Source organism: Odocoileus virginianus, chromosome 20, assembly GCF_023699985.2.
Source record: "Odocoileus virginianus isolate 20LAN1187 ecotype Illinois chromosome 20, Ovbor_1.2, whole genome shotgun sequence".
In the NCBI taxonomy this organism is placed as follows: domain Eukaryota; kingdom Metazoa; phylum Chordata; class Mammalia; order Artiodactyla; family Cervidae; genus Odocoileus; species Odocoileus virginianus.
This window is the reverse complement of record NC_069693.1, coordinates 11,135,588-11,153,617: the sequence shown is the minus strand read 5'-3', so window position 1 is coordinate 11,153,617 and position 18,030 is coordinate 11,135,588. Positions and strand designations below refer to the sequence as shown.

Below are 18,030 nucleotides of genomic sequence, written 5' to 3'. Positions count from 1 at the left end.
GGGTGGGGGCCTTTACAAGGGGACATTATTTACTCATTCATTAAATACTTACTATGGGATTTGTGTTCAGTTCAGTCGCTCAGTCGTATCCGACTCTTTGCGACCCCATGAACCGCAGCACACCAGGCCTCCCTGTCCATCACCAACTCCCGGAGTCCACCCAAACCCATGTCCATCGAGTCAGTGATGCCATCCAACCATCTCATCCTCTGTTGTCCCCTTCTCCTCCTGCCCTCAGTCTTTCCCAGCATCAGGGTCTTTTCAAATGAGTCAGCTCTTTGCATCAGGTGGCCAAAGTATTGGAGTTTCAGCTTCAACATCAGTCCTTCCAATGAACACCCAGGACTGATCTCCTTTAGGATGGACTGGTGGGATTTGTGTGCCTTTCCCCATTTTCAGTGCTGGTGTGCCCCATTAAACCTGGGGCCCTCAAGTTTGAAATCCACTAGTTCACTTTTTTTTTTTTCCATTTATTTTTATTAGTTGGAGGCTAATTACTTTACATCATTACAGTAGTTTTTGTCATACATTGAAATGAATTAGCCATGGATTTACATGTATTCCCCATCCCGGTCCCCCCTCCCACCTCCCTCTCCACCTGATCCCTCTGGGTCTTCCCAGTGCACCAGGCCGGAGCACTAGTTCACTTTTAAAGTGGTTCTCTGGTGCTCGCTTCGCAGCACATATACTAAAATTGGAGCGATACAGAGAAGATTAGCATGGCCTCTGTGCAAGGATGACACGCAAATTCGTGAAGCGTTCCATATTTTAAAAAAATAAAGTGGTTCTCTGGTTTCTGCCCCTTTCAGTCCACCCATAGCCCCCAGTCTCTCCCAGAATTTGTGAATAGAAAGGACGTAACAGGTCCCTCAGCAGAAAGCAAGGTAGGGCCGGTGTTTGGGAACTAGGGCTGGACTGTTAGGGTCACCCCCTGGTGTGACTGCCCATCTACATTAGGTCTGGCCTGGTTGCTGGACTTAAGATGGTTCCTGACTGCTCCTGGATCAGGCTAGTGGGGTTCCAGGAACTAATGTATTCAGCTAGTAAGTGTCAGTTCTTGCTGTGTTCCTTATCCACCCATTCTGGACAGTGTTAAGAACACAGCATGACCAAGGTGGTCTTGGACCCTGCCCTCAAGGGGCTCCCAGTCCAGAGGTGACAGACCTCTTGTGGAATGGTGACAGCATCAAGGTCAGCTCAGAGCTTGGGGTGGGTGAGGGGTGTTGTAAGGGCTTCCTGAAGAAGGAAAATTTTAAGTGGGAATGATCTGGAATAAAAGATTGCATCCCCACAGCCTGTCCTTCCCTGGCAACTTGAGTCATTCCTTCATTCCCTCTGGCATGCTGTGCTCCTGGCCCCTTTTGAGGACAAGACTGGGACGCAGGAGGAGCCAGTTCAGCCCCACCTCTTCCTTCACAGAACTATCTCAGAGCCTTCTGAAGGGGACATGGGCTATAAAAAAAGGGAGGAGGAAGGTTGACTACTTTTGAGGTCAAATGTGAGGCATCTGACATGAGATGGAGCCAAGGTTGATGCCTTTCTGGGCTACAAGTGACCCTAAAGTGGCCTCCCTGCTGAGAGGGCCTGAGGCCTAGGCTGGGAGTTCCCCCAGGCGCAGGTCCATGTGTTGGGCAAGAGTGCCCTCTGCTGGCCTCTCTTGGCAACATCTAAGTGTGGTCAGTCCCCATCTATTCCAAGCAGCAACTGAGTCACTTTGCTCCAGATCCTTATCCTGGGAGTGCAAATAGGAAGTTATTCCTCTGCTTTCAGCCATAATATCAGGGTTACTGCATCAGCCTCCTCACAGATCTCGCTGTCCTCCAGTCCCTTACCCTGATGCCCTCACCCTCTTCTAGCTCTCCACAGGATAAAGGAGCTCAAGCTACTTAATTCGGCTTACGTGGCCCATATGCCTGGGCCTGGTGACCTCACTGCCTTTATCTTTTGCCATTCCTCTTTCAAACTTCAGGCCACTAGGCTGTTCAGGGAGAGTCACAAATCCCTTTTAGGCTCTAAATGCCATGAACTTCTGCCTTGGAAACCCACGTGTACTTGGAACTTTGTATAGATTCATGAGATTCTCCGATCCTTGCAGTTTGCTCAGGGCCAAGTTAGAACTTTCCTATTCCTTGACCATACTGAAGTCCTTGCAGCAAACAGAACTATGGATACCTGCCTTCCCTTCCAGGGCTTTGCCTTGCCCACTTCCTACATGAGACCTTTCTCTACCTCCCTCTTGCCCTAATTCCTGCTCATTTTTCAGGTCTCAGGGTATCCTTTACTCCCAGAAAGACACTTTCCCTGGGCTCTCCAGGCTGGGATGGACAGCTCCCTTAGCTGAACCTGTGGGTCCATCAGCCCTGCCCATTCGGTCACTGGGCACTTGAATGCTAGTCTTGACCAGTCCTTACCCATCACCTAGGGCAAATCAAGACCAAGGTCGCCTTTCCACACCTGCAGATTCTTCAGGTCCTGGAAACACAAAGTGAGACGTTCAGTCTCTAATCTCACCACCAATCATGCTAACCAGGGACTGGGTGTGATGACAGGCATGCTACAAGACTTAGCAAATATTCTTTGAGGTGGTGAAGAGGATAGACTGAGGTCAACCAGAGCCCAAGCACTCAGAGGTCATGAAGGATGGTGATTCATCCATTCCCAAATGAAGCATGCTCGGCTCTGGGGTCAGTAATGCACGGGTTAAACAGTGCTTCCCTCCTGATACCCCACAATTTCCTAGCGGTTCAGGTTGGTGGGGGTGGCACGGAAGAGCCTATCTGACCCTGGCGCCCTTTTCCTGCCCTGCTGGGGTGGGCGGGGCCAGACAGCAGCACGCGTGCGCACAAAAAGGGCTGCCTTTGTCCCGGAACTTTGGTTCCTGGTGCCGTGGAGCACCCGGTCCCAGGAAAGTACTCAGTCGGAAGTGGCCTCTAGAGACCTGCGTCCGGAATTGGTGTTAGGACCTCGCCACGGCGGGTAACAGATAGAGAATCGAGATGGAGGCCGTAACGACCGCGACTGCGGCGAGGGAAACTGGTGAAGGTGAGGTCCTGGCCGCGCGGAGGTGGCAGGAGGGTGGGGCTGCAGTGTCACTGGGAAATGTTTCCCCTTGAAGGTGAAGGAGGACTGTATAAAGAGGGCACCTGCCCTCGGCCTTACCTGTTGTCTTCACCTCTTTGTCCAGATTAACCCCTGTTTTTGCGGGCTGACCTCTTTTATCCCATCGCCTCCCCCGAAATTAACCTCTTCCAGCTCTTTTCTTGTGGGCTAACCCGTTTCCTTACCAGGCTAACTCAGGCTAGCAAACCTGTCCCTGTCCCGGCCTAACTCTCCCTGTATCTTAACCAACCTTGCTTTCTCATGTTACCTCCTTCCCTTGACTCCTCCCCTCACACGCAAACTCTTATTTGCTAACGCCTCCCCGCATTTCATTCTAATTCCCTTTCCCGAAAGTCCATAGTCCCATCTGCTTACTCAGGGTCGTTAATCCATTTCTGTGCTCCCTTTTGCGTTTTCAATCTCTATTTCTCCTGATGCCTCTCCCATCAGTACCTAAAATGCTTTTGTTTTTATCATCCAAATTCTATCCTGGTGCTTCAGGGTATGTGGGGTGAGGTGCGGTTAGGAGGTTGGTTGAAACATCACAGGCCAAGAACTGGCCATTGTTGAAGCTGAATAATGAGTATATTGGGGTGGGGGGGGAGGTCATTGTACTACTTCTGTGCGTGTTTAAAATACTCCATAATAAAAAAGTTTTAACCTAAAAAGCTATCCCTTGATTCCATGCTGCCTTCCAGATACCATTTAATCTTCTCCAAAGAGTCATTTACATTTGTCTCCTCTTCCCACCCACTGCTGTCTGGCTTTTATCTTCAGAAACTGCACAGATTAGGGTCCCCAGTGACCTCCCTGTGTAGTTTGTTTTCTTTTTAAGAAATATTTATATATTTATTTATGGCTGGGGTGGCTCTTGGTTTCTGCACACAGGCTTTCTCTCGTTGTGGAGAGCCGGGGCTACTCTTTGTTGCAGTGTATGGGCTTCTCACTGTGGTGGCTTCTCTTGTTGCAGAACACAGGCTCAGTAGTCCTGACCTACGGGTTTATTTGCTCCAAGGCATGTGGGATCTTCCCGGACCAGGGATCAAACCGGTGTCCCTTGCATTGCAAGGTGGACTCTCAACCACTGTACCACCAAGGAAGCTCCACTCTGTAGTTAAACCACATGGCCCGGTTCGGGGTTTTTTTTTTCTAATTAAACTACTTGCAGAATTTGATGCCATTGACCCCTCTGTCTTTACTGAAAGTTTTTCTTTGGTTTCTATGACACCATTCTTTCTGATTTCCTTCCTATCTCTCAGGCTCCTCCTGCTCAGCCAGCATGAGTTTCCCATGGCTGCTGTAGCAAACGACCACAAACTGGGTGGCTTAAAACAACAGAAATTTCTTCTCTCACAGTTCTGGAGGCCAGGAGTCTGAAATCAGTATCATTGAGTTGACATCAAGGTGTCAGCAGGGCCAAGGAGGCTCTAAGGGAGAACCCATTCCTCACCTTTCCTGGCTTCTGGCACCTCCTGGCATTCCTTGGTTTGTTGCCATATCACTCCAGTCTTTGCTGCTGTCTTCACCTTGCCTTCTCAGGGTGCATCAAATCTCCCTTTGATAAGACACTTGTAATGGCATTTAGGGCCCCCCAGGATAATCCAAGAGAATCCCCTTATTTCAAGGTCCATACCTTAATCATATCTGCAAAGACCTTCTGAGTTTTGTGGGGGTTTTTTGGCCATGTAAGCTTAACATTCACAGGTTCCAGGAATTAAGATGTGGCTATATTGGGGGGCCATTTTTAGCGTCTCACAGCCTCCTTCCCATCCAGTCATGGCTCTTTCTTAGTCCCTCCTCTCTTTTCATCCCTCACACACTCTCCTGTATCCTCCCCGTGACTTATTTCCTTCAGCTCCACTGCTTTCCTTGGCTCTGACGACTTCTGTAACTCTGTCCTCAGCGAAACACTTCTCTCCTGAGAAGTCTCCAGTTCCAGGTACCAGCAGTCTCATAAATGCCTCCCCTTGGGTGTCTCCTGGGCCTGTCATACCATCCATGTCCCAAATTGGTCTCAACATCTTCCCCCAAACTTGCTCCTCATCCATGCCTCTGCGTCAGGGACAGTTTGACCAGTTTACTGGCCAGAGGCCTGGACCTTAACTGAATGCCTTCCTTACCTCCCAGCCCTTCAATCCCATGATTTGTCCTAGTCAGCCTTTCAAGCATCTTTTTAACCTAGCCTCTCTTCCACAGCCCCTTACATGGTCCAGCCCAGTCTTCTCTTGCCTCAGTGATTAAAACGTTCCCTGAAGCCCACTGCACTTACAACCACCACCCTCTTTCTCTTTCCCATCACAGTCAAGCTACCTAAAGGAGTTGTCTATACTTCCGCTCTTCACTTATTTCCTGCTTGCTGTAGCCCTGCTCCAATTCCCACCACTTTTGAGAAACAGCTCTCACCAAGGTTTGCCCAGCCCTCAGCTTTTCTGTTACCAGTGCCTGTATTGTCTTTGACCTTGTCTGTCTTTCCCCATCAAACCAGGTGCTCCCTGGGAGCTGATTTGGATCCCTCAGTGGATCCTCAGCATTGCCCAGCTCAGGGCCCAGCATAGATTTAGAGTTGCTGAAGAGTGGTTGGATGGATGTATATAAGTAGGAGAGAAGGATGAATGAATGAGTGAACGAGTTAGTGAATGTATTGATGATTTCATGAACAAGGGAAAAGGCAAAATTGAGTGAATCAGTGAATGAAGTGGTCAAGGACTAAGGAAACACACCAGGCACACTTCTCTCCCGGGGCCTTTTCACTGGCTCTTTCCTCTGCCACTTCCCACAGAAATCTCATGGTTCAGTCCCTGACAAACTCAGGTCTCTACTGGAATGTCACTTTTTTGGCAAGACCTTCACTGACTGTCCACTTAAAACTGCAGCCTGACCCCCATACCCTCCTCCTTCCCTCTTAATTTTCCTGCACAGCTCTTGGAACCACCTAACACACTATTATTTTCACTAATTATGTTTCCATTTGTCTGCCTTCCCCACGAAAGTGTCAATCTCTTGCTTAAGGTGGTCTCTCTAGGGCCTAGAACAGTGCCCAGAATGTAGCAGGAGCTCACTAAATGTGAAATGAGGGAGTGAGTGAGCACTCAGTCCCTTTCACCCACTCGCCTATCCCCTCTCTCATCCCTGGAGTGACTGATCTCCCCTCTCCCCACAGGCCGCACTGAGCCCAGTCCTGGGCACTGGGGGGAGCTGAGCTGGACGCCGGTCCTATCCAGACCCCAGGACAAGGCGGAAGCAGCAGAGGGAACGCCCAGGGCCCTAGACGCCGACGCCCCTGAGGTGGAGGACCCGGCGGTGAGTGCCATGCTTCGCGCAGTGGCTGCCAGCCGCCTGCCCGTGTGCAGCCAGCAGCAGGGCGAGCCCGACCTGACAGAGCGGGAGAAGGTGGCCATCCTGGGCCAGCTGTACCACGAGAAGCCGCTGGTCTTCCTGGAGCGCTTCCGCACAGGCCTCCGGGAGGAGCATCTGGGCTGCTTTGGACACTTGCGCGGTGACCACCGCGCAGACTTCTACTGTGCCGAGGTGGCCCGGCAAGGCACCACCCGCCCCCGCACGCTGCGCACCCGCCTGCGTAACCGCCGCTACGCTGCCCTGCGTGAGCTCATCCAAGGTGTGCGGGCACACGGACTGAGTGGGAGGGGAGACTGGGGCAGAGGAAGTAGAAACAAGGGGGCAAGAGCAGAAGCGGAGATCCTGGAGAGACAGAGACAGAAATGTGAGGTGACAGGGCATGACAGGGAGAGACAAACAGGGACTCGGGAAGAGAATGGGACAGGCAGTGAGAAGGGCTAGAACTTTGCAGATGACGTTAGTGCCATTTCAGACCAGAGGGTCAAGGACACAGTGTCCAGCACTGTGATAACTGGTCATCCCTCAGGAAAACTAGGTCCCTACTCATACTGTATAAAGAGGCATTGCCAGAAACCTAGGGGAATATGTTCAGGAAAGGCCTCTTGAAACACACACACGTGAAAAGCGTGGAGAAAAACATCAGTGGGACTTCCCTGGTGTCCAGTGGTTAAGACTTCGCCTTCCAGTCCAGGGGGTACAGGTTCATCTCCTGGTCAGGCAGCTAAGACCCCGCATGCCTCAGGACCAATAACCCGAAATACAAAACAGAAGCAGTGTTGTAACAAGATTCAATTAAGACTTTAAAAATCGTCCACCTCAAAAAATCTTTAAAAAAAACAAAACAGAAAAAAGAAAACAGGAAAGAAAATATCAGTACCTTTTTCTCTTTTCTTTAATTTTTAAATTTAAAAAATTTTTGTGTAACATTGGTCTATTTATGACCATGATGTAATTACAAGCAGCTTTGTGACCAAAGACACCAGAACTAAAAGATGTTAAAAGATGAGAGCAAATGAAGGAGAGGGTGGGTTAAGATTCTAGTCAGAGAGAAGGCACAGGCTATAGGAAAGGGAACTGGAGAGGGACACAGTGACAGATGAGGAGCAGGGATGACGAGCTGAGGGACAGTGAGTGAATGAAGGAAGTGGGGTGAGATGGTAGAAACTGAGGAAGCGGGAGAGACAGAGATGGGGGGAGACAGAGGGGCAGAGGAGGGGAGGGAGAAACTTGAGACTCAGAGAGAGAGTGTGTGCCAGTGAGAGATAAGGAGAGAGAAACTGAATGTGGTGGGAAACACCGGAAACAGAGCCATGGGGGTAAGAGGGAGGGCAAGATGGAACCCAAGACAGGGCTCTCGAGGGCGGGGCTGGGCAGGCTGAACTGTTTTCTAAGGGACAGAGCTGCCTCTGCAGGGCCAGACAGCCAGGGGAGGTGCCAGCCCAACAGGGATGCCCACGCCGGGGCAGGTGCCCTGTGAGACCTGATCCGGTGCACACGCACGCCTGCTCCATGCAGATGTACTCTTACGTGCCCAGCAGTGCAGGCGTGTCTAGGCAACAGCCAGAAGGAGGCTCAGCAGACAGGCATGCACTGTCTACACCCTGGCTTCCGTATGCAGTGTACCGGCCCACAATGCCCTGCTCACCAGCTCTGAGACGCAGGGGCCCAAGCAGTGTGCTGATGTGTGCACGCATACATGCACACATGTGCACGCACACACGGGGTGCAAGTCCTTGCCAGCACAGCTAGACACGGGCCCTAGGCCACCAGGGCCTCAGGGGCCAGAATGTCCAGCAACCTGACTGCACCCGACAAACTTGGGACACGTGAGTCCACACGTAGACACAGGCCTGGTCACGTTCACGTGCTCACACACGTTCATGAGTCCTCATGGTCACGACCTCAGACATCTGTTCATGTTTCACTGCATTCCTGAATTGGAAAATCACACACTTGTGTGTCTACAGCTTCCAGTCAGTGTGGTTCCACACCTGGGTGGATACAGGTCTGCCCAGATGCTCACCCCCACCCAGCCCGTCGCCTCACCCGCCGCCCCCTGACCCCGAGCCCACCCTGTCTCCTCCATTCAGGGGGTGAATACTTCAGCGACGAGCAGATGCGCTTCCGGGCCCCACTTCTGTACGAGCAGTACATTGGGCAGTACCTGACCCAGGAGGAGCTCAGCGCCCGCACCCCAGCCCACCGGCCGCCCACGCCTGGCCCCCCCGGCACGCCCACCTGCCCGCTCTCCGACCTGCTGCTCCAGTCCTACCAGGAGCAGGAGCTGCAGCAGCGGCTGCTCCAGCAGCAGGAGGAGGAGGAGGCCTGCCTGGAGGAGGAGGACGAGGAGGAGGATGAGGATGAGGAAGGTGAGGGCCGGCAGCCAGGGGGCCCCAGTGTCCACACACCCAGCCCCGGCCTGTGTGCCTCAGCTCCTTGGCGGCACCACCTTCAGGAGCAGACGGCACGTCCTCCCCTGCCTGCCGTGAGCGCCCCGGCCCTTCCATCCTCTCCAGCATCCCTGTCCCCCTCCTCGGACATCCCTCACCTCTAGGCCTTCGCTCATGCTGTTCCCTCCGCCTGGAGGGCCCTCCCTTGACCGCCCTCCTTCGGGTGTCAGGTCTCCACCCTGTTCTGTGGCCTCCAGGCCACAGACAACAACACTGTGTTGTCACGGGTTTGATGTATGCCCTGAGAAGGTAGGGATGGGGCCGTCTTGGTCACTGCCCTGGTCCCAGGGCCGCCCAGCATGAGGGACACTGCTCTCTGTGCACCCCTCATATACCCCCACCCTGGGCGTCTCCCCTACAGACCAGAGACCTGGCAAAGACTCAGAGGCCTGGGTCCCCGACTCAGAGGAGAGGCTGATCCTGCGGGAAGAGTTCACCAGCCGCATGCACCAGCGCTTCCTGGATGGCAAGGACGGGGACTTTGACTACAGGTGCTCCCCTGCCCTCACCCCTGCACACCCTCTCCCTGGCACCCCACAGGGCAGCGGCTATGGGTTCACCCAGCCTAGGGGTTTCAGGTCAGAGGTCAGTGGGTGACCCTGGAGTAGCTTTGTCCCATCTCTGAGCCTCTGCCTTCCCCTGAAGGAGGGCTTTGAAAGGGGCTGACATTCGACTCCACGTTGACAAGACTACCGAAACAGTCCCGTCCAGGTAGATGATGTGGCGGCCTAATATGAAGTGTCCCCAGGACCGCAGACCTCCTCATGCTGCAGGAAGTAGTCACTGGCAGGGTAACGCCTGGCGTGGAGGGGCCTGTGGCGGGTGCCGCCGCCGTGCTGGTTGTTCATTTCTCCAGTACAACCCCAGGGATAAGATCCCCAGGCCTCCTGGGTGAAAAGAAATTTTGCCATCAAGGAAAAGGACACAGGCGAGTGAAGTATCAAGAGTAAAAAGATAGATGGTTTTGTCACCCGCAGCAGCCTCACCTTGTGGTCCGAAACATCAGGGGTGCCAGCAGAAGGCCCACCCCCCACAACACATGAACAAGCAGCCCCTTGGGTCTTATCAGTAGCATGGGGTCCTCATTGCCTCAGCCACGCCAGCCCCTGGTACTAGAGCATCTCTGGTCCAGTCTAGGATCCCCAGCTCCAGAGGCAATTCTGGCTGATCCACTTCAACATTTATCAGTCTCAGGGTTCCACACAAAGCAGTGAGTAGAGTGCCTGGGCCCTGGGCACCCAGTAAGGGCACCACTGCCATCATAAAGCCAGATGCCCACGAGGAAGTCAGACCCAGCGTGGGGAGTGGCGTGGACAGAAGCCTGTCCCATCTGTTGGGGGTGGTGGGGGGAGCTGCTGGCCTACATTCACTACCAGGTTCTCAGCGCTGCCGTGTCCAGACTCTGGGGATCAAGCAGGGAACAAAACCAGTGGAAGGGTTCTCTGTCCAAAGGCATCCCACTCCAGTGAGAAAGGCAAAAAAGGATCTAGTGGTAAGGGAGCCAGGAAGAAAAAGCAGGGGGCCCGGTGATGAGGTGGCCAGGAAAGGCTCTCTGAGCAGAGACCTGCAGCAGGGGAGGGGTAGGCAGTGCGAACATCTGGGGGAAGAGCATCCGGGCAGGGGGCAGGAGCAGGAGCCTTGCGGGGCACAGAGAGCCGCAGGGTGGGTGAGGGGTGAGGAGGAGATAGGGGTCTCATCAGAGGGGAGGGGGCTGGACTGGACAAGGCTTCCTGCACCGGAGAACGTGAGCAGGCCTGGGAGGTCCTCCTCACAACAGGACCCCTGGCCACCTGAGGACAAGGTTTCTCCCTATCGGCACTGTGGACCTTTTTGGGCCAGATGATCCTCTGTGTGGACGGTCCTGCGTGCGGCAGGCATTGAACAGCCTGCCTGGCCTGTACCTCCTGAACACCAGCAGCAGCGCCCGCCCCCCCCAAGTTGTAACAACCAAAATGTCCCCAGTTACCACGAATGTTCCTTGGAGCGGGGCGGGGGCGGGGGGGGGGGGGGGGGGGAGAATCTTCCTGGTTGGGAAGCGCTGCCTCCAGGGAACATGGGCCCATGTGTCAACCGCATCTTCCAGCTTTTTAAGAGAAACCAGAACTTGTAAGATCTTGCTTTGGCAAATGTTACTTTTTTGTGTGAAGCCCTCAGAGACCCAGCCTAACCCAACTGTAAGTTAGCTCCGATTTACAGCTGCCAACATATGGCCTTTCATTTCGGGGGGGACCCTGGGCCCCAGCTCCTCCACCGGATGACAAGTGGGGAGGCCGGGGTGCAGGCAGAGCCCATCGCTGACAGCCCCACCCCCTGCAGCACCGTGGATGACAACCCCGACTTCGACAACCTGGACATCGTGGCCCGGGACGAGGAGGAGAGGTACTTCGACGAGGAGGAGCCCGAGGACGCGCCCAGCCCAGAGCTGGACAGGGACTGATGGCTGCGGCTGCCCGCCGCCTCCCGCCCTCATGAGGCCGCTGATGACAGGCCAGCTCAGGGACTTTCTCTAAGCAAAAGCAGGGCGGTTGCTGGTACTACCAAGGCTGGTGGTGGTCTCCACGCCCTCTCCCCAACTGTGCCTGGGCATCCCCCTTCCCCCCCTGTCCCCCTCTCACCTCTCTCTCTCTCTCTCTGCCTTTCTAGCTCCTGCTGTCTCTGTCTCTCCCCACCTCCCTGCTTCTCCTTTCTGCCTTTCTCTTTCTTCCCTTCCCTCTGTGCCTTGGCCCCTGTCCCCATAACAGGGCCCGGGATGAACATCCTCCCCTGGACCTAGGCCAGGGGGCCCTCTGGCTGGAGCTGGCCAGGTTGACCCCAGAGCGGTGCTGCACCACTCTGCCCCGCCCCCAAACCCTGCCCTGACTCTCCTGCAGTCTGCACTGGGGTCTCGCAGTGCACCGGCTCGCAGGTGCCCCTCCTTGCCTGTTACCTTCTGTCTCCTGTGGACTCAGCTCTTGGGACCCATGGCCATACATTCCCATCTCTCAGCCTCTGTGCTGGTTCTGTCCCTCTCCGCCTTTATCTCTGGGTTTCAGGATCCCGGCCCCTTCCCCAGGCCGTGAGCATCCCCCATCCTGACTGCTGGGTAACCCAGCCTCGCTGTCCACACAGCGGGGAGACCATGGGAGTGGCCACCTGCTCTCACCGCTCCCTCGGGACTCAGGTTTGGGAAAGGTGGGCAGGAGCAACGCGGGACCACGGGCCTGCCAGGTTGGGTGGGGGGACTCTCCCCTCCCAGCGTCCCTCTCCCAGCCACAATTTTCCCTTCCTTCCTTCACTTCCTCCACCTCCCTCTCTTTCTCCTGTTTACACTCCCTGAATACGCACAGGCTGTTATCATGGGTCCTGAGTCATCCCACATATACACACAGCCGGCCCCAGCCTCCCTGCCCCCAGCCAGCCACAGAGCCGGCCCCATGGAGCCCCCTGCCGCCCTGGGCTAATGGGAGCCAGATGGCCGCCTGGTGACTCAGCAGCCGGCCTGTGGGAACCCAGGCGTCCCGCCTTCCCATGGCCCCGCACTCAGCTCATGCTCCCCCAGCAGACATACACAGAAGGGGCTGGCTGCTAGCGGGGGGAGGACACAGGCCATGGGTTGGAGAAGAGGGGTGTGGGGACCCCTCACTCCCGTGAGCCAGGCCATGGCCTGGCCTGAAAGCCCTCTCAAAACTGCCACCTCCAGCATGCAGCCCAGGGTGAAGGGAGACCCCAAGGACTCCTGGGGCCACAGCACTTGACCCCCAGGCCTTGGCTCTGCCCTCTGGGTCAACTGGAAGTAGAGCCAGACAGACTAAGTGAAAGCTGGGAGGCTGGGGCTGGGGGTGGTCAGTGTGGTTCAGAGAGATGATTGAATAAGGAAGCCTCCAGTTCCTGAGCAGTTCGATCCTGTGCCAGGCCCTGGCCAGGTGCCTGATGCTGCACTGAACCCTCCAGACTGCCCCAGGAACCAAGGGCTCAGTCCCATCCCGTGTGTGGGCCATGGGCAGTCTGGAAAGGAGATGTCACATACTCAAGGTCAAGTCTTTGAGACCCCCCTCCTGGCCTGCCTGTCCACTCTCAGGGCCACGTGGAGTGGACAGACGCACCCATTTCTCAGGGGTACCACCTGAAGGAGACTTAGCTGTTGAGGCTGCTAACAGAGGATAACGCCTTTGGGGCCTTTCCGGTATGCTAGGCACTGTCCTTCCTCTCCACAGACGCATGGACTCTTCTAGTGTTTAGTCGGTACCCGAATCACTGAACCATCACAGAGATCCCGTGCGGTACATACTCTCAGCACTGACAGTGCATCTCAGGAGGAGGCCAGAGGAGGCCTGCACTGAGACAGTGCAGTCTCAGGAGGCTGATAACCTGGGCCCATCAGCCAGGCCCACGGTTTGGAAAGAAGAGGGTGGGGTGTTTGTCTCAGGTGCTTGTGTTCACGCCCTCAACTTGTGAGGGGTCTTTCATACCACAAGTATCAGCCCTGGATGACCTGTACATTTTCCATTGGATGATTAAATTGGTGATATACTGTGCCATAGATAAATTTGTTAACATAGTTTTTTAAGTGATGAGAGACAGCACTTTGAGTCAGAATTAGGGTTAGTCAGATGGCGGAGCAGGAGCGTCTGTACCGAGACACAGAGGTGGAGCCCAGAGACACACCCCCATCAGAGCCGCTGAGACACGGAGGTGCCCAGAGAGGCGCCTACCCCTCCACTCCCGCTCCTGGGGTTGGGGTGGGCGGAGAGGCTGAGTCAGGGAGGGGAAAGCCCCCCCGAGGGCATCCGGCCCCCACCCCCGTGTCTCCGGTCTGTCCCGGTCAGGCTCTGCTGGCAGCCAACCCCCCCATCTGACACCTCTGTGCGCCCCGCCAGAGCTAAACCTGTCCCAGCCCCTGTCCTCGCTGTCCCCTCCTTCCTCTGCCCCTCCCCTGGCTCCGTCTTCTCTCTGGCGGGGAGGGGGGGGGGTCCTGTCTCTGCAGCTCTGTCCACATCTCCCCTGTCACTTTTCATCTCCCCTCTCTCAGGCCCTTCCCTAACTGCTGCTTTGCCCCCTACGTCTTTCTCCTTGTCTTTCCCTCCCTCTCAATCTCTGCTTCCCCATACCTTTCTGTAGCAGCTCCCCGCCCCAGCTGCTCCTCTTGGCTTCACCCTCATTTCTTCCTACCCCTCTCTGCTGTCTCCTGGCCCACCCCCCTTGTCCCCCCTCTGTTGGTCTCTCCCAGATCCTGGGAAGCCCAGCGGGAATGTGTGGGTCGGGATTTCACTAGTGGCCCCTGGGAACCCAGGATGAGGGGTCACCACCTCGCCCCCACCCAGAAAGGGGGTGGGAAGGGGCAGCGAGGCTGTGGCCTGTCTGGCCAGAAGGAAGTGACTGTGCTGTGGCCTGGTCACCCCCGCCCCCAAGGACCTGCCGGGCTGCTACCGCCCCCGGGCTGGGGCCGAGTAAACACAGCCGCCGGCAGCTCAAGATATTTATACCGCGGTCCGGGCGTGGGTCCAGTGCCCACCACAGCCCCTGCCCTGCCCTGCCTGCCACAGCCAGCCCCGAGCCAACGTGGCACCGGCCGGCAAGGGGACGCAGCCGCAGGCACAGCCAGCCTCCACTCGGCACGGAGGCCACTGGGCTCGTCACTCGGGACGCCAGCGGCCTCACTGGGGACACAGGATGCCCCCCTACCCTGGAGACACCAGCACAAATGCAGCCCTGCATGGGCAGCTGCCCGTGAACGTGAGCACACACTCCACCGAAAACTCCAAAGCGACAGCGCAAAATAGAGACCCACGCAGCTGCTCACACACTGAAGTCATCAGCCCACATGTGGGGACACAGAATGCAGACACCACCTGCTCACAGACCCCACAGGGGCTGAGAACACCAGTCCCGGAGATGGACACGCACACACACCGCGAGGACAGCAAGCATGTGGCAGACACACCCCTCAGACACAAACATGCTCAGAATACCAGCAACACACACTGATCATGAAACAATGTAACCCAGAAGCTGCTCGCCCACAGACGCACTGGGAACTGTTACACACACATACTGAAAACAGCCTGAGCAGGAAACACAACACACACACACACACCATACCTCCTGGAAACACACTTTTCTCACAGACCCATAAACACACGTCTACTCAAACTTAAGCCAAGAATGTACAAATTTACACCCAGAGAAAAGCAAGGGTGTTGAGAAAAAAGATCTAGACACATTAACACACCCCAGGGTCACAACCAACTTACACACACAGACTAACCGTGTCACATGGTGTCAGAACACAGAACCCAAGCGTGCAGGCCAGCTGTACAACAGAAACACAAAGCAGGTGCAAGTGCCACGAATGCAGTACAGTCACACACACACACACATTCACATCAGAAACACGAAAGACACCACCAACTGGATGTCCAGAGATGGAGGGAGAAAGGGATTTTCTCTCCCTGCACCTCACCGCCCCCCTCCCTTTTCTCCCTCTGTCGCTGACCCTGTCCCAGGTCCCAGGCACGTCTGGGGGAGGGGACAGGAAGGCCTGGGCTGGCCTCCCTCGGCCCCGCTTCCTGCCCCGTGGGGGCCGGACGGGAAGCTGGGGCTCCAGCCGGAACCCAGGCTCCCCCCATGACTTCCCTCCCCGCCCGGGCTGCCCGCGGAGGCGGGGGAGGGGAGCGGCGGGCCCCCCGAGCCCCCGGGTTCGCCTGCAGCTGGCTGGCGGCCGGTTCCGCCCGGTCCGGACCGGGCCCGGCCTCCCCGCGGGGGCCCGGTGCCGGGAGCGGCCCGGAAGGTGCTGAGCCCGCAGCTTTCCCAGCCCCCGGCGCCCGGGCAGGTGGGCGGGGTGTGGCCCGAGGGCGGGGCCGGGCTCGGCGGCCGCGGGAGCGCGCGGCCCCGTGCGCGGCCGGGACTTGTCCCGGGCCCAGGCGCGAGCTGGGCGTGTGAGGGCCGCGGCCCCGGGGGTGTGTCTGGGTGTGGGGGACTCTCCGTCTGGGCCCCGGGGTGTGACAGCGCGTCTGGGTATGACGGGGCGGCCGCCGTCCGGAGGGCCGTGGGGGACTCCCCGGGCTGCGCGTGTGGAGCGGCCGCTGTCAGGCCGAGTGGGCACGGCCGCCCGCTCGGCGGTCTGCGCGGCCCTGACGTGTCAGGTCTCCGTGTGTGGGACGCGCCCGGGTGGGGCCGTGACGTGTCAGGCCGCGTGCGTGCACGCTGTGCCTGTGGGTGACGGTGACCCCTCGGAGGATGTTTGTGTAACTGCTGGTGGGTCGCAACCTGAGACTGTTTCATTTCCTGAGCGGCGCGGATGCCGCGAGGAGTGTGTGCCGGACACTGCTCTTCCTCTCTGTCTGCTGTGCGGTGGTTGTGACCAGGACCCCACAGAAAAAACTTGTGTCACTGCGTCTTGCTGTGTCCCTGTTAGGTCTCTGCTTATGGTGTCCCCGCGGAACTCCAAGGCTGGGCTGTGGGCACGGAATGGGGCGCTGTGTCACCTTGGCACCAGGTCTCCCGGTCAATGACTCGTGGGTCCCACGGGTGTTTGTGTGTGTCCACTGTGGCACTCAGGCGACTGGGACATTGTGGGACCTTTACCCATATCTGAACCTCTGTGTGAATGTGAATGTGTGCGTACATATGCCACATCCTCTTGGGGCCACAGTGACTACTATTCATATCCTTGTGTCCTTGCCGGCATCTCCACACAAGAGGCTGGTAACAATGGCGACACGTCCTTGAATAGAGACCTCCTCTGGTCCCCCATCTCACGCCCCGCCCCTTTATGGCTCCCAGACCTGGGGCAAGAGGAGTGACCACATGTCTACCGTGGGTCTGGGCTGGAGGGGGCACATGCTGGGCTGGGACTCACACATCCAGACCTAGAGCCGCTGCACCCCCCAACAAAAGAAGCTCAGCACTCACACCATCAGGGCAGTCACTGACCAAAACAGATTAAGGAGATGGGCAAGGGAGAGACGGGAACTGAAACCAGGGAGGAAGAGGAGAAACTGAGAGGCCAGAGAAAGAGGAAGCAGGGGACAGTTCACCAGCAAGACCCCAGCGGACGGGAACAGAGCAAAGGGAAAGCCACCCCAGCTCAGGGTGCTGTCACTTCTCTCCTGGACAGTTGGTCTCCCTGGGGTCACCCTCAACCCCCTTCAGTCTGCTGTCAACCATCAGCCAGAGGGAACCTCTCAGCAGGTCAGATCACATCCCTCTTCTGTTCAAAACCCTGTCATGGTGCCTGCCTCCCTCAGAGAACAGGTTCCTTGATGGGGGTCTTGAAGGTGGGACCAGTGCAGAAGTCACGTGCATAAACCCTCAACTCCAGCTGCCTGGATTCGAATCCCAGCTCTGCCATTTGCTAGCTGTGTGACCTTAACAAGTCACTTAACCTCTCTGTGCCTGTTTTCCCATCTGTGGAGTGGGGAGCAAATGGTCCCTGTAGCAGGAGTTGTCAGGCTTTTCCTATCAAGGGTCAGATAGTAAAGGTTTTTGACTTTGCACAGTTTCTACTCAGCTCTGCCCTTGTAGTGCTAAAACAGCCACAGACAGTACAGTAGGGAATGACCATGGCTGTGATCCAGTAAAACTTTATTTACAGAAACAGGCAGCCTGTCAGATTTTGCCTCAGGAGACAGTTTGCCAACCCCTGCTTTCTTGAGCTGTGGGGAGAATGCCATGAGCTAGAAGCTCCATACCTGGCGTGGAGAATTGTTGTTATTACTCTCTGGGCTGTGAGTGTTAACTTTCTGACTCAGATCTTAACACCCTTCCCTATGCCCCTCCCTTCTAACCGCACTGGCCTCTTTCCTGTGTAGCTTACCCCAAGTTCATCTTCACTTCCAGGCCTTTGCTTTTTGTCCTCCTACCAAGAACACGCTCCCCGATCCTCACCCAAGCTGCCATTTTGGCTTCCTTCAAGTCCCAAATGCCACCTCCTCCAAGAAGCCCTCCCTCCTCCCCAAAGCCATCCCTAGCCCATCCTGCTTTCCTATTTTTGCCCAACGCTACTATGTCTGTCTCCTCCCCAGAAAGGAGGTTCTTAGTGGGCAGGAACAATTCCTTAACCTCTCTGGGCTTCGGTTTTCTTAAAGTGGGTGTTAACAATCTGTTTATCTCAGAACTTTGTTATGGTGGTTTAAAAAGTTAATTA

The 18,030-nt window shown here is 56.1% G+C and overlaps 1 protein-coding gene and 1 non-coding gene across 2 annotated transcripts; both read left to right on the top strand.

Moving 5' to 3' along the window:
* The first annotated feature begins 68 nt into the window (after positions 1-68).
* On the top strand, positions 69-15,048 carry CCDC97 (coiled-coil domain containing 97). Its single transcript, XM_020900350.2, has 5 exons — positions 69-3,042; positions 6,260-6,715; positions 8,547-8,825; positions 9,268-9,397; positions 11,223-15,048. The coding sequence occupies exons 1-5, from the start codon at positions 2,997-2,999 to the stop codon at positions 11,341-11,343; spliced, it is 1,032 nt and encodes a 343-aa protein (XP_020756009.1). The 5' UTR covers positions 69-2,996; the 3' UTR covers positions 11,344-15,048.
* LOC139030138 (U6 spliceosomal RNA) lies at positions 666-771 on the top strand. The gene has a single exon (XR_011482444.1). It is a non-coding gene; the product is annotated as a U6 spliceosomal RNA (small nuclear RNA).
* Positions 15,049-18,030: the final 2,982 nt, after the last annotated feature.